This window comes from Xenopus laevis, chromosome 2L (assembly GCF_017654675.1).
Source record: "Xenopus laevis strain J_2021 chromosome 2L, Xenopus_laevis_v10.1, whole genome shotgun sequence".
Lineage (NCBI taxonomy): Eukaryota > Metazoa > Chordata > Amphibia > Anura > Pipidae > Xenopus > Xenopus laevis.
In genome coordinates this window covers 157876857-157893651 of record NC_054373.1, presented here as the reverse complement: position 1 = coordinate 157893651, position 16795 = coordinate 157876857, and the positions used below count along the sequence as shown (strand labels likewise).

The 16795-nt window shown below is 39.7% G+C and overlaps 1 protein-coding gene across 1 annotated transcript; it reads left to right on the top strand.

The window, feature by feature from the left end:
* The first annotated feature begins 7791 nt into the window (after positions 1–7791).
* On the top strand, positions 7792–16387 carry spryd7.L (SPRY domain containing 7 L homeolog). The gene is made up of 5 exons (XM_018247605.2): positions 7792–8780; positions 9817–9933; positions 11114–11280; positions 12035–12137; positions 14657–16387. The coding sequence occupies exons 1-5, from the start codon at positions 8678–8680 to the stop codon at positions 14752–14754; spliced, it is 588 nt and encodes a 195-aa protein (XP_018103094.1). The 5' UTR covers positions 7792–8677; the 3' UTR covers positions 14755–16387.
* The last annotated feature ends 408 nt before the right edge of the window (positions 16388–16795 follow it).

Here is a 16795-nt window from a genome sequence, read left to right as displayed (position 1 = left end):
TTTTTTTAGGACATATCTTGTGCAGTGTGAGGGCACCTACTCTCAGTGGACTGTTCTTACACACATGTGAACCCCACCCCTAAGTCGGTAAAGTTAAACTTATTCAACATATCATGTGTTCATGTCATGCAAAAACGTCTGTGTAGCCCTTCGGGTGGCTGGATAGCAATAAAATATCCCTTGGAAGGCCAAATTCCAGCCCCCAGACTTTTGACAGCCCAGGCCTACGTCAAAGTTCTCCAGCGATTTACTTTATTGCCAGTGGGAAAGCATTTTCTGGAGATTTCTCTTCCACTGTAGCATAGATTTAACCCTGGGTGACAAATCTCCCCATCTGCCATTACGTTAAAGGAGAAGTAAACCCCTTATTAAAAAAAACCCTACCCACTACCCTACATAGACCCCACTCCCTCCTCCCCCCCAGCCTAGCTGTTACCCCGGGCAAATGCCCCTAACTTTTTACTTACCCATCGGTGCATATTCACGGCATCAGAGTTCACGGCAGCCATCTTCTTCTCTTCGCTCTTCATCGGGAATTAAGTTCCGTATCTGCGCATGCGCAGTTGGAGCAGTCTTTGGGTTACTGTCAACTGCGCATGAGCCGAAAGTCACAAAAATTGCAGAAACAACAGAAGAAGACCCGATAAAGAACAAAGAAGAAGAATATGGCTGCTGTCAACTCCGATGCTGTGAAATCTGCATGAGGGGTAAGTAAAAAGTTAGGCATTTGCCCGGGGTAGCAGCTAGGCTGGGGGGGAGGGGGGTCTATGTAGGGTTTTTTTTAATAAGGGGTTTACTTCTCCTTTTAATACACCCAAGCTAAACCTCCACATAGAACAGGGGTGCCCAAACTTTTTGCAACGAGGGCCAGATTTGGTGAGGTGAAAATGTGTGGGGGCCGACCATTCAGCCCGACATTCTTTGAACCATTAACATTAAATTACAGGAATCGAGTAATCGTAGCAGTAATATTTGGGCACATTAGTGAAATGATCTGCCACTTGGTCTATACTGCTGTCTGTGTGCTGAAGGTGTTAGTAATAGACACGTACTGGAACGTAGTGACGCCATACTTCTTTAGTTTACTGTACTGGCACGTCAGTACGTCTATTGACACCTTCAGCCCTAAAGAAGTATGTGAGAGCGGTGTGTCTCTATAGACCAGCAGTATAGACCAAGTGGCAGATCATTTCACTGATGTGCCAAATATTACTGCTATAGGATTCCTATTCGCACTGTGCGGGAGGGGCCTCATTATTATTAATTTTATGATGGAGGCAGAGGGCCGGTGTTAACTTGAAAACGGCCTGCAATTGGCCCCCGGCAGCAGTTTGGACATGCCTGACATAGAATATAACCTTTAACCCCTACTTCCCATTATGGCAGGGTGGGGCAATCTTAACAATATAAACAAAAGTCCCAAGCAGATACTGGAGCCCATGAGTATGAAAGGTTTCATGGAGTCCTGATATTGCTCATATAACGTAGGGATGCACCGAATCCATTATATGGGATTCTGCCGAATCCCCAAATCCTTGGTGAAACATTCAGCCAAATACTGAATCCAAATCCAAATTTGCATATGCAAATTAGGGGCATGGACGAAAAAAGTGGAAAAAATTCTTCATGTGATTTCCCTACCTGCCCCTAATTTACATATGCAAATTAGGATTCAACTAGACACAAGGATTCAGACGAAATCCGAATCCTGCTGAAAAAGGCAGAATCCTGGCCGAATCCCGAACCGAATCCTGGATTCGGTACATCCCTCCATATTTAATTTTTTTTCAAAAAAGAGCCAAGCAGATTATCTTCCACAAGGCTTAAGGGAGACCCTAAAAATATATTGCTGGGGGCTCCAGTACTTCTAGTAATGCTACCAACTCATAAATCCTTTGGACTATAGTATCCAGAGTCACATTATTGTACATACTGTGTAGAGCAGTGGCATAACTAGAAGCCAGAGGGCTCTGGTGCAAAATGTTGGGCTTTAGTTCTATTTAAACATTAAAAAATTTGAGCCCGAATTATCACTTATGGCATAACTAGATGTTACTGGGCCCCACAGCAAATTCATTCTGGGGCCCCCCTGCAGCCGCAGGGTCTGCTTTCTCTGTAGTTACACCCCTGCTAGCCCCTCTATCCACCTATTTCTCAAAGGCACCTTTCAGTGTTGTGTGTTAGCTCCTTTACAATATTCATTCTTACTGAAGAGCCAAGGGCCACTGTTGCCCCCCACCCGTTGCTGCAGATGCCTCCTGAATATTTAGATTTTTTTTCTTTAGTAAATCACAACTATTCCAATATATTTTTGCTTGTTTTTTTTTTTTTAGCAGCATTTTTCCTAAATCAAGAAAAGAAATAAATAAACTTTGCGCTTTTGAAAATTCATTTTACTTTTTTTTTAAGAAAAAAAAATGTATCGGAATTTTTCTGATATGGCTTGCACGAACAGTTTGTTTGAAGAATTCTACTTTAAAGAAATAAATGGCGTCCGATCAAATTAAGATCATGTTTGGTGTTACTGTTTCTTTAAAATGGGATTTGGCTGCTTTTGTGTGCGTTTTTTGTTTGTTTGTTTTCTTTAAAAGAGTGTAAAAGTATCAAACTTTCACATCATCATGGAAGATAAAGAATGAGGATAAAATTCAGTCCGGTGAGCTCAAGACAACTTGGGGCCCTTACATATCACGAGACAGTGGAGTGCGGATTCTTCCATTACACTATATGTTATATTTGGCTCCCATACACCAGGCACTTTGGTGACACGCCATAACATTCAGTGCTGCCTTGTGCGGAGCTTGGCTGCCCTCCTTCTACATGGGGATGAATGACATTACAGCAAAGAGAGTCCGTTAAAAAGTTGTGGGGAGAAGTCCAGATATTCCAGTTTGGGTAGTATTGGGTCATTGCCACAATCCTTCCTTGTTGATCCTACCCCCACCCCCCTGACAAAAAAAAAATCCTTTTGCCTAAATATTGCTTATTCATGGTTTTGGATCACGCTGGGCCTAATGGAAAATTGGATAAAGAAGGCAGCAAACCTGCCAAGTTTTATTCAAAAATAGTTATTTTATAACTTATTGAGGAAATCTGGATGTCGTATAAAGTGATTTAACCCTTGCACTACCAGAAAGCCACAACTGGAAAAAGACACAGAAAGGCCAGAAAGGGATGAGAATACAGGGTTCCTCTGTCAAACACAATCTCATGACTTTTCACATGAAAATCAACTTTACGGAGATCTGTTACTGTAGAAGTATCCAGCCTATGGCTATTTAGTTGTTGTTGTTGTGCTAAAACTCTCCGAAATATGTTGGCACTATATAAATACATGTTAATAATAATAAAAGCATAGTAGCTCTGCACTTTCTACTTGTGCTTGCACTTTTCAACAAGGCCTATTATCATAAATATCAATAAGTATTTCATTAAGATGAAAACAATTTGATGACATAAAATCAATATTTGTGGATTCCAGGCAAATTCCAGAGGGACTGCTGAAAGAGGCTGTAGACAGTCACTATTTATTGGGCTGGTGGGGGGGTGTTTCGGCCTCTGTGTACTTAAAAATGCCAGTATCTGAGTCCAAGTGGGCAGTAGATAATCCCTCTCTAGACGAGGATGTTTGGGAAGATGTAAAGACAAATCTATACAATTCCCTAATTTCCACCAGGGACAAAATGGTGCAATTCAAAATTATCCACAGAACATACATCACCCCATTGAGACTCAAAGCCATAGTTAGGGCTCTTACAGACGAGCATTTGAAGCTGTGCTCCCCTTTTTATGCGTTCAGCCGCAGGGGAGCGCAAGGAGTAGACGCATTCAGTTTTTTTCAATGGGGCTGTACTCACACATGCGCATGTAGGCGTCGAACGCAGGAAAAATGCAGCATGTTGCGTCTCAACATGCACCTGTGTGAGTACAGCCCCATTGAAAAAAACTGAATGCGTCTACTCCTGCGCTCCCCTGCGGCTGAACGCATAAAAACAGAACGCAGGGGAGCACAGCTTCAAACGCTCATCTGTAAGAGCTCTCAGAAATCCTAATGCAAATTGTCCTAAGTGCCATGCCCCGGACACTGGTCTTTTTCATATGTTGTGGACATGCCCGGTAATTCACAAATACTGGACCAACTTGATCAATTATAAAACAACCCAGGCTCTACTTCCAGGAGCTCTAACCTCTGAGATCTGTCTCTTTGGACTAGTAGATTATCTAGCTCCCCGCATTAAAACTAGAACATTACTAAGATCCTTACTTTTCTATGGGAAAAAAACTAATAGCACTTGGTTGGATGAACACTGCTCCTCCCACAGTGAAGGCATGGATTATGATGGTAAATAGTAAACTTCCCATAATAAAACTAACGTATATGGCTAGGCAATGTCCACAAAAAATTGATGCGTGTGGGGTCCTTGGCTTTAAACCTGCCCAGAGGCAGAACCAAACATGTAGAGACTTACACCAGGACTCATCTAAGTACCCAATATGACACACACCCCCTCTGTACTGGTCACTGTATTACAATATTGTGATTTGTAGTATATTGTACTTTACTGCCTGCACTAAATGCAATAACTTGGTGTTGCTTTGTTTTTGCTTTTTGTTTTGATGTTGTAAAAGGTAAAGTAAAAACCTTTTTTAAAAAAATGCCAGTATCTATTTTTCCTCCCAGTTCAAGCATGAGCAACGCTACAGAGAAATAATCGCATAATCATGTTGTACTGCAGCAAGACAATGAATGTGTTTTCTTTATCGTGTTAGTTACCTTTTCCTTGTGTTAATAAACAAAACGTCTATTGTTTTTGCTTGATATTGCTGCCCTCTAGAGTATAGCAAGAATGAGCTGTGGCGAGTCAGCAGTGGGTGGAGATTGGGAAATGATATAACCACTAGAGGGAGTAACAAAAATAGCGCAGTATGTCTGGTTATTTAGAAGGCACCTGGTGTTTGGAAATCTCTTTGTAAGGTGCACTTTCCCTTTAAATCTTCCACTGAAAAACTTGCCAGCCCAGGATAGTATTGTAGTAATACTATCCTGCACTGGCAAGTTTTTCTGTGAAGAGAAGCGCCATCTTGGGGTTTAAGGCACACCAGACACACAGGGCGAGCCACGAGGGAGCTAAACATGCAGCTAGGGCCCCTCTACAGAAGCTGCAACAGCCTCTGCAACACAGATGTCTATGTGTGATTTGACTTCAGAACAAATGTGAGTGCAAACATGTTTTTAAAGCATATTTTTAAATAAATGGTATTATACTATTTTGGATTTATAGCTTTGTATATCGTGAGTCGTGGAACTGAACCAAAAGGAGAGGAAGGATTGACTAGCAATATACCTTTATTTTGGTTTGTAAGTAGGCAATTTAACCACACGGTGGATACAACTAATTGGATATAAAGGGATCCTTCTTTTACATGCTATTAACAGCAATGGAAGATTTAAAGGGAAAGTACACCTTACAAAGAGATTTCCAAACACCGGGGCTTCTAAATAAGCAGACATACTGCTCTATTTTTGGTTTTCTGTTTTTATTTTCTTCGTTGCCATAGGCGCTGATTCATTTGCAGATTTTGGAGATTTGGTGATTGGCAGGAGAAAGTTAAAAGACTAAATAGTTTTTCCCTTGTCATTTTCTGTTTTATCAATAGAGGGAGTAGCTGAGATTGACCCAGCTGTTGGACAATAAAGGGATCCTGTCATCGGAAAACATGTTTTTTTCTCAAAACGCATCAGTTAATAGTGTTACTCCACCAGAATTCTGCACTGAATCCATTTCTCAAAAGAGCAAACAGATTTTTTTATATTCAATTTTGAAATCTGACATGGAGCTAGACATTTTGTCAATTTCCCAGCTGCCCCAAGTCATGTGACTTGTGCCTGCACTTTAGGAGAGAAATGCTTTCTGGCAGGCTGCTGTTTTTCCTTCTCAATGTAACTGAATGTGTCTCAGTGAGACATGGGTTTTTACTATTGAGTGTGACTTGGGGCAGCTGGGAAATTGACAATATGTCTAGCCCCATGTCAGATTTCAAAATTAAATATAAAAAAATCAGTATCTCTCTTTTGAGAAATGGATTTCAGTGCAGAATTCTGCTGGAGCAGCACTATTTACTGATTCATTTTGATTTTTTTTTCCCATGACAGTATCCCTTTAAAGGAACAATAACACCAAAAAATTAAAGTGTTTTAAAGTAATGAAACGATCATGTTGTGTTGCCCTTAGCATGCAGGTCAGATTAAAAAACAAACTAACTGAACACTTATGTTCCATGTGGACCCCCTTCAAGTCACTGAGTGGTTACTGACTGGCAACAGGTTAGAGAGATGCAAAAGAGGAAGTTGGCCTGTGGCTATTATGTTACACATCCAGTCACTCCAGCCTTTATACATTACATTTTTGTCTTAATTATATTGATAAAGTTTGTTTTATTTTGCACTATTTACCCAGTTTCATTTTTACATTGAACAGTTCCTTTAAAGGGGTTGTTAAAATTAACTTTTATTATGATGCAGAGAGTGATATTCTAAGACAATTTGCAATTGGCTTTCATTTATAATTATTTATTCATTTTCTTATTATTTGTTTTTGAGTTATTTAGCTTTTTATTCAGCAGCTCTCCGGTTTGGAATTTCAGCAACCATTTGGTTGCTAGGGTCCATTTTACCCTAGCAAACTGGTGTGAATGAGAGCCTGAAAGTGGACCTGTCACCCAGGCACAAAAAGCTGTATAATCAAAGTCCTTTTCAAATTAAACATGAAATCCAAATTCGTTTCTTTTATTAAAGCATTCATAGCAGTTTTAAACTAATTGAAAAAGTTCAGCTGTCAATCAAATATTGTCTGCCCCTCCTCTATGCCTGCAGGGCAGGCAACTACTTTCACGTTCCATTCAGCACTTCCTAGTTGTCACTGCTCTCCCCACATTCTCCCATTCTCTTCATCATTTAATTGTGTAGCCAGGGCATGGGGATGGACATCAGGACGAACAAGATTCTGAGATGATACAAGACTTGCCTTAATAACAGTGTCTACAAAATGGCTCCTGCCTGCTTGCTATAATTATGAATTCCCAGCCTGATGGACACAAGATTCAAATAATTTATCTAGTGCTGGTCTGGTGTTTTGGTCCGGCAGCTCAGTAATTCAGGGGCAGACTCTAAACTCTTTGCAATTTTGTAACATTTAGTTGATACATTTCTCAGCAGCATCTCTGGAGTATTAGCAACTATTGTATCAATTCTAACAGCTGCCTGTAATGAAACTCAGTAAATCTGCTCAGCAGGGACAAAGATAAGAAATGAATCAACTAAATGTATCAATTTAGAACAGTTTAGAAGGTCGGCGACCCTCCTTTCCAGAGGTGCTTTAGAAGGTGAAAAAAGCAACTGATTACACTACAATATTAGAAAAATGGGGACAAATAGAAAGTGATTGGAAAAAGTGGTTATTTCTGGTGATCTATTGGAACAGCTAGTTGTTTGAAGGTGAACAACCCTGAACCACCGCTTTAATGGCAATACAAGTCCTGGCAGGTGTTTTACATGCTAGGCCAGTAAAATACCGGTTGGGTGGTAAACCCAGTCAGGTGTGATGCTGGTGGATAGCTACGTGAGGTACCAGGCCCGGACTGGCAATCTGTGGGGTTTGGCAAATGCCAGAGGGGCTGTTATAAGTAGGGTTGCCACCTTTTCTGACGGTTTTACCGGCCTGGTGGGGGGCGGGAACAAAAAGGGGCGGGTGTGACATCAAAAGGGCGATGCCATGCCGTAAAGGGGGCGTGGCCACGGCACCGACATTTAAAGACGGGGACAAAGTCACAAAAGCTACGTTTTTACAGGGGATTGGGGGCAGGCCGAGGGGTCTTTTTAAGTGTATTACAAATTTACCAGCAGCTACATTGCCGGTATATTTGTAATACCGGCCCCGGCAGGTGTTTTACCGGCTAGGCCGGTCGGATGGCAACACTAGCTGTAAGATGCCATAGAAAATCACTATTTAGTGAGCTGCTGTAGCCTGTGGGCTGTTTGGGCCTCTGTGTACTTGGAATGCCAGGGCTTATTTTGAATCCCAGCCCTGTGAGGTAGCCACTAACACCAGTGGTTCTGCTACAAGAGAACACCCTATTCACATATCAGTAAATTCTCCTCAGTGCAGTGCTCTATCCAATCACAAAGATCATATTCCTTCATTGTGTGGTATCAAATGCCTTGGCTACATGTGATTCTTAGGTCACTGTTTAATGTGTAGTCACGTGACGCGGAGCAAAGCAGGAAGAGCGAGTCTAGTCAGTGGCACCGCGCAACCCACACAGGCAGGTCTAACTTGTTGCGCCGAGAGAGGCGGCAGGAGCACGAGGAGAAGCTCACTGAGAATGACATTTAGCGCTTAGTGAGAGGGCAATAAGCCAAGGCTGTAACGGACAGCGAATTGAGCGGTAACACAGAATCAATATCAACCCTGTTCCCGCGCAGAGATTCGCTGCCAAGTGAACCAACGGCTTGTCGAGCTGTGAGACTTTTATTCACTGTCCGTTGTTTCCCAGCAATTACAGATTCCAATTGAACATCCCTGCCGCCAGGGGTCGCTGTTCTCTCGCATAGTCTTCTGGACTGCAGCGTCGGCGCGTCTGTTCTGCTGGGGAATCCGCAGTCGCTTCCTGGCTGAGCATGGCGAACGTGCTGTGTTGCTTCAGGTGCTGTATGGATGACGGCTCTGGGCACATTCCGCTCAAGGAGATGCCGGCGGTGCAGCTGGACACGCAGCATATGGGTAAGCGCAAATTCGGGGCCATTCGAAGGTGTTGGAAAGGGTTAATCATTAACCTACTGACTGTTCTCCTTCCGCCCCCACATTTTCCCTTTTCTACAGCTGCTCCTGGACCCGCCCACTCTTAGGCAATGGTTTGTGTATCACTGCGCGCAGACCCTCCCCCTTATTTATATAGGGGCAGAGCTGACAACATATTCCGCGCTTTACGTTCAGTTATATTAAAGGAACAGTAACGCCAAAAAATGTAAGTGTTTTAAAGAAATGAAAATATCATGTACTGTTGCCCTGCACTGGTAAAAAAGATGTTTACTTCAGAAACACTACTATAGTTCATATAAACAAGCTGCTGTGTAGCAATGGCGGAAATTGAAAAAAGACTATATGGCACAGGTTAAATAGTGGATAACAGATAACTTGATTGGCTCTTGGCAGAGAGCCCAGAACACATACTTAAGATACTTTTGTAACAGTTTTAGATAAGAACGAAGACTCACAGATTAAAGGGCAATTCGCCTTCATTAGCAAAACTGCAATAATGTATAAAAACCATAGAAATGTGTTCAAACTTTCATAACCTGCCAAATTTTGTAAAACGGACATGGTAATTGGGGGTGTGGCCATAAAAATGGGCGTGGTCAAAAATGGTCCCTCTTTCTGTTTCCAAAATGTTGGGAGGTATTCCCATTGCTACACAGCAGCTTATTTATTTAAACAATTGAAGTGTTTCTGAAGCAAACACAGCAATTTTACCAGTGTAGGGCAACACTGCATTATATTTGTATTACTTTTAAAACACTTTCATTTTATTTGGGTTTCATGCTCAATTTGAAAAAAAAAATTTATTATACAGCTTTTTGTCTGGGTGACAGGTTCCCTTTAATAAAACCTTAAAGCAAAAACTCCTTATAATATCTCGTTTCCATTATCATTCATTTGAATTATTTGAACTATGTCACACATTTCTGTCTCATTTCCAGTCTTTCTCTGTTACTGACGGTATCTTTGCTAATGTATAATGCTGTGCTTTCTCTTGCAGGAACGGATGTTGTAATCGTCAAAAATGGGAGGCGAATCTGTGGCACAGGGGCCTGTCTTGCCAATGCACCTCTTCATCAGAACAAAAGCTATTTTGAGTTTAAAGTACAATCTACAGGTTTGTAATAGCTGTGTTATTCATAAAGGTGAATAATAAATTAGATAATGGGAAAGGCTTTACTCAGGTATGAAGCTTTTACTGTGCACAGCTTCTCTGTTATCGGAAGTCCTACAGGACTTGCCTTTTCAGCTGCCCTGGTCTAAAAAAATTAATTCATTTCCTTTTAAGCCCCAGTCTAAAGGTATATATTAATTCCTACTTATGTCTGAAATCAATTATATGTACTTGTATAATTTAGGACATACCGGTAAAAACATTATTTTTTCTTTCAGCCATACTTGTCTCCTTTAATAGTTTTTACTGGGATCTTGTTGGAATGTAAATCAGTGTGCCTTTATTATTGGAACTAAGTCATTCAGATTGTTGTTTTCAGATTGTTCACCAGAAATACAGAATTTGTTCAGTTGCTTTCCATCTTTTATTTTTTACCATTTTTCCAAAATTGAAGTTTCATATTTAAAGGGGAACTCCACAAAAACATAACTTTTTGAAAAGTAAACATAATTTCAAGAAACTTTGCAATATATATCATTTAAAAAATATGCAGTCCTGCAGCGGGTCGGGTACCCGCGGGTAAGCCGCAAAAAAAACTGGGCACCCTGCGGAATGATGACGTCACATCTGAAGCACATAAATAAGCAAGAAACATGTCCATTTACTTGTGACTAACATGAAGATTCCCACTGGAGTTACTTGTCTCTCTCCCACTAGAGAGGGACAAGATATGGGCAACAGATTTCTGATGCATCATAAACAAATGGTTCTCTCTCATTTAGAGAATCAGGCTCACCAAGTTGTGTATAGGACATATTACAGTATGGCTGATTTTTCTGTTTCATATAGCATGCTGTCGCTTTTGTGCAATTTACTCCAGCTCAAAAACATAGATTCATTGTTATGATGGAATTGATACTAGTTTGTTTATTTGATACAAAAACTAGGCTGTAAACTCCCCTATGGCAGATACTGATATGAATAATTAAACATTTTCAGTAAAGTAATGTGTGCTAAATAAGAATCTGTTGCATTACTCTTGAACAGCCTAGTTGGAATGTTGATGCTCTATGATTAGGCTGTAACAGAAGAGTATTCTGTGTGTAATGTGACCAAAATGGTATTTATTATGTTTGGTGGGAAAAAAAGGTAACAATCTAGTAATCCTGGCATGATATTTCAGGTATATGGGGCATTGGAGTTGCAACACAAAAAGCAAATTTGAACCAAATCCCTCTAGGACGTGATGTCCATAGCCTTGTCATGAGAAACGACGGGGCCATCTACTATAATAATGAGGAAAAGAACAGACTACCAGCAAACAGTTTACCCCAAGAAGGTGATGTTGTGGTAAGTACATGCATATACAGTGTGTGTGTATATATATATATATATATATAGATAGATAGATAGATAGATATATATTTCTAAATCATTTTTTTTTTTAAGAACACTGTTGCTAGTTTAGTACTCTCATTTAGAGTCCTGCGTGGGTCCATTTTTTGGAACCCTTACCCCCAACCTGCAATCTGCAACTTGGGCCTGCAACCCGCAACTTGGGCCTGCAACCCGCATTCTTACCTGCTTGGACCCGCTAACCGATCCGCAAGTACCTTATCTGCAACCCGGACCCGTGACCCGCTATTCGCTAGGAATGCACTGAATCCCAAATCCATGGTGAAATAATTTGTTGAATACCAAACTGTATGTGAACCCTAGTTTGCATATGTAAATTAGGGAAATGAGGGAGACAGAAAACTTCGCAAACAGCACAGCGTTTAAAGAAATTTTGACTTCCTTGTTCACAGGATTTTTTTAAATTCAGATTTGGTTTGGCCAGACACTGCTGAATACTGCTGAATTCTGAACCAAATCCTGGATTCGGTACATCCCTACTATTCGCTGTTGGCTTAGTAGGGAAAACTATCTGATTTTAAATGTCAGTTTTGTTGTTTTTTACAGCATGAACACAAATTTTTCAATGATAAAAAACTGCATATTATTGTAAATACACGTTTTGATTTAAAATTCACAGCAGTACATAAAACCTGGCTAGGCAGACGTGTACTCATGTGCTAACATATGTCATTTCTTATTTCTTTAGGGCATTACATATGATCATGTAGAATTAAACATATATTTAAATGGGAAAAATATGCATTGTCCAGCTTCTGGGATAAGAGGGACCGTCTATCCTGTTGTTTATGGTAAGTTACAGGTATCGCATGTATATACTGTAAGAAATGAAACTTTAATATGATGCATGCTTCTGCTCCCAACTAGTGATTTTGTGGTCCGCTTATTAAAGCAAGAGAATCAGTGTCCCCATAAAAACAATACATTTCTAATACAGACTGTGTCAGTCTGACATTTCTGCATGAATTGAATGCACATTCCAGGAGCCAGAGTAGTCTGTTCTGAAATATAGATCTTTGCCAAATAAAGTCCTGTGCCAAAAGCATTATTTTAGCATGAGACATATCTCTGTACTGTGCAAGCCATTGCTGTTCAGTTCAACTATGACAAATTTTCTATACATTTCATTCATAAGAAAGGCAAAATAATCAAGAAAATGCCTCTGTCAAGGGAGGCTGTAGCAAAATTAAGGGCTGTGTTTGTAAGTTTTTACAAAATAAGAGTACTCTGACCATTATATCCCATCCAAAATATTTCCATTGTTTCTCTTTAAAGAAGAACTATATCCCTAAACTATGTAGGTCTCTAAAAGAAATCGCATAAACAGCTCTTATGTAAAATCGTGATAGCAATTTTAAGTAATAATGGCCACCCCCGGTATCATAAAATTCACAGGTCACTCAAACAAACCAAGGCCAATTAATGGACAAACTTCTTTTTTGCCCAAACTTCCTTTCACAGTCAGAACTGCATTATTTCTAGTTAATTGCTTAATGAGTGATCCACAGACCTTCATAAAATAGTGGCTTTATGTAAAATGGCAATATTTGCTGATATATATAATAGTTTGGTAAGATTCTTCAATAGGCCCTTTAATATGAAATATTCTATCTGTTGGTTAAATATTTATCCTGGGGGTATTGTCTTCCTTTAAAACTGGCCTTATATTCTCATAGGGACACCATGCTGATCAGACATAAAATCAAAGGCTATTATGATACTAAACTCTATAGTTAGTATAGATATGGGTATATATAATTTATGTGAGGGTATGGAGGGGTGTGTGTATGGATGCTGGGTTTTCATTTGGAGGGGTTGAACTTGAAGGACTTTGTCTTTTTTCAACACGATTTAACTTTATAACTATGTAACTTGGAACACATAGCCATTCTGGGTGGTCACATGGTGGGCCAGCTTGGACCAGAACTGTCACAATCTTTGTATCAGGAACCCTGGGACTGCTAGTGAGATTTCTCTCTTTAGTAAGCAGGAGACTCCTGCTGGGCCAGGGAACCTAGAACTCGGAAGAGATTGATCCAATGCGCAATAATTTAATGAAGGTCAGGCAGAATCATGGTTGATAAACAGGCTTGAAGTCAGGGCAGGCAGAAGACAATAGAAGTCAGAAACGGGCAAAAAAAACCAGGAGAGCAATAAAGTACAAAGCAGGATCGTAGGAACAAAGGCATTTTATTTTTAATTTGAAGCCAGAATGTTATGACACAGTGGTCCAAATGCAAACACAGCCATAAGGACCAATGCACCAATAGGCATACCAGTCTTCCAGGTCATCTAACAAGAACACATGGAGCGGCATATAATAAATGTGTAATTTTTTAGACTCCCACCCAATACATCCTCCATCGTGAAAATGCAAGTCAACTGTCCTAAAACAGCTGCTGTTTTGCATACAAACAAGTGAAAATGGTCTGTAGCATTGACTGGATCAGCACCATCATTAACTGAACTCTAAATTTGCAGTGGCCAAGCATTTGCTGATGGCATAGCTTTTCAAACTGTGGTGCTGGGCTATCAAGGGAGTAGATGGGGGATCCAGCCTAAAAGCCAAATAAAGTTGGGTTGAAAATGTATTTGCTTGCTTGGATTATTCTTGAGCGTGCAGCAAAACCCTTGTTTTAGGTAGGTCTTTGGCCATAAAGGGGATTTAAAAACCCAAAAAGTCATGAAAATGGAAAACTCTGAAACAAAACACAAATTTCACAGAATGCTATGTTTTGCATATAAAGGTAGTGGAGCTTTGTATTTAAGCTAGAAGCAATTTGCTTAGAAAGACCAGTTTAAGATTGTTGCTTGTTACAATGCAAAGCAAATAAACTAGTGCATGTATAAAAAATAAATATGTTCTATCAAAAAACACTATTTATTTGGGAGTTCCCCATCCAAACATTTTTTTTCTGGCTACAAACGACACACCTGGCGAACAATTTGCAGTGAACCACTGATGCACAGCTTGTTTGTGTTAGGCAAAAAGGTTAGGTTGAGGCACTCTGATAATCAATGTATCTCAAAAGATCACAAGCTGCTGCATCTGCTGTCTCTGTTTTTGAATCCCTGATGTGACATTTGCCTTTAAAGATAGACAACAAATAAAGATAACGGTAGCAGTTTAAGCCCTATTATAGCCTGTCATTCCAGGATAACTTTTTTTTTGCCACCATATTCAAAACCTATAGATTTTGTCTGGGTTTTATATGACATTTCATCTACACATACACCATATTAAGAAACATCCCTCTCTATATAACCAACTGTAACCTCATAATCAACTGTATCTTTGGTTTTCCTTCAGTTGACGACAGTGCAATTTTGGACTGCCAGTTCAGTGAATTTTATCACACGCCTCCAGCTGGCTTCGAGAAGATTCTCTTTGAGCAGCAGATTTTCTAACGACTGACTCCTACTGCAGTCACACAGCTTTGTCCTCACTACCTAAAACTGCAAGACGCGTAACTGAAATGTGCTTTTTTTTTTTTTTTCCTCAATGGCACAGGCTTTTCAGGTCTTCTTTGTGTGAGTATTTAATATGGTGTCCCCGTCCTTTTGATGGACCTCCTCTAAAATCTGCCCATACCTGCTACAAAACTGTTTATGGGCAGGTGTTGCATATCTACATGTAAATATAAAATACTAAGTGCGTTTCCTTTCTTTGTGCTGTATTATTTGTGATTGTATTTATTTTGCAATATTCTGTTTTTTTATTTTGTGAGCTCAGGGCCCTCATCATGGAATTAAGTTATTATAATGCTTCGCTCCCTATAGAATTACTGTACAGAGACTCTGTGCATTAACACTACAACAATGAAAACCCTCTACTGCCAAGGGGCCTGCAATTCATCCTATACACTAAACACTCTCCCAATTGTTTTTTCTTATTTGAAGCAATGTGTCATTTGTGTGTGTTATTAATTCCCAGAGTGCCTTATGGTACATTCTGTTGCTGACACTGTTTGGGATATTGCATGTTAATTCTCCCACACTGACCAGTGGTTTTCTCCAGATTAAAACCATGGAGTGCCTGCTTGGATGCTTATGAGGTAATACTGATAATGGACATTTTATTGTCCTCCTCCTTGCTAAATTTTATTGTGTAATACTTTAGATGTAGAATTCTGCACTTTTGTCATTGGCAGCATTTGTCGTCACCTAAATTCCGCTGGTAGAGTACAGCTTTGTGTTTGTATTTATGATCGAACCTTCATACCTGAATTCTGCACTAAAAAAAAATCTAATTGGCACAGTAAATGTTAATGTTTCCATGTATTTTGTGGTAATTATTTAATAGAACATTTTTATTCATTAATACTAAAAGGATATTATTACCCAAACGTCAGCTTCTTCCATATGAAAGTATTTTGTATCATGCATAAAGTTGTATTTTGATTTTCAGAAATAAAAACCGAAATGGATCCTACAACTTTTCAGCTTTATAAAATATTTCTGTTTTTTAATTACTAATTAGTACTGGGCAGTTTTCTTTTCCAAAATATATATTTTTCACAAAATGACCTATATCATAGCTAGTCTGGGGATGTTATCTTTAGCCTTGAGATGCTTTTCTTCCCTGAGCCTCTGTTAAGGTTGCAGAATCCTGTAGTGAAGAAATTGTAAGCATTTTGTTTCCCAGCAACGTCAAAGCTGCCACCTGTTTCCCCATTGTGGATAAAATTGATTCAAGTATGAAACACCTGCCTGTTTTTGCCAGAAAGTATGGGCTACAGCAATCATTATGCTGATGCAGATTGGCTGCAGTGGAAATCGCTTGAAAAACTCATTGCTTAACAATACAGATGCTTTGACTTCATTTTCCTTAAACTCTTAACTGCTTGTAACGAATAGGACTATTTACTTCTTTTTTTTTTTTTTAGCTGTGCTCGAGTGGAAGTACAAAGAAAGCAGTAATATTGGTATGGGTACATTTATGTGCTGACAGATATTTATGAATTATGCATATTGGTCAGTTAAAGTGGACCTGTCACCCAGACACAAAAATCTGTATAATAAAAGTCCTTTTCAAATTAAACATGAAATCAAATTTTTATTTTTTATTAAAGCATTCATAGCTGTTGTAAGCTCATTTAAAAATCTCAGCTGTCAATCAAATATTGTCTGCCCCTCCTCTATGCCAGTGGCATAGAGGCGGGGCAGACAATTACTTTCACTTTCCATTTAGCACTTCCTAGAAATTGCTGCTCTCCCCACATTCCCCCGTTCTCTTCACCATTTAAATGTGTAGCCAGGGCATGGGGATGGACATCGGGTTCCCCATTCTGGTGCACAAACAAGATTCTGAGATGATACAAGACTTGTCTTAATACAGTGTCCACAAAATGGCTCCTGCCTGCTTGCTATAATTATGAATTCCCAGACTGAAAGAAACAAGATTCAAATAATTTATACAGTGTAATTAAAGTTCATTTTGCTTGACTAA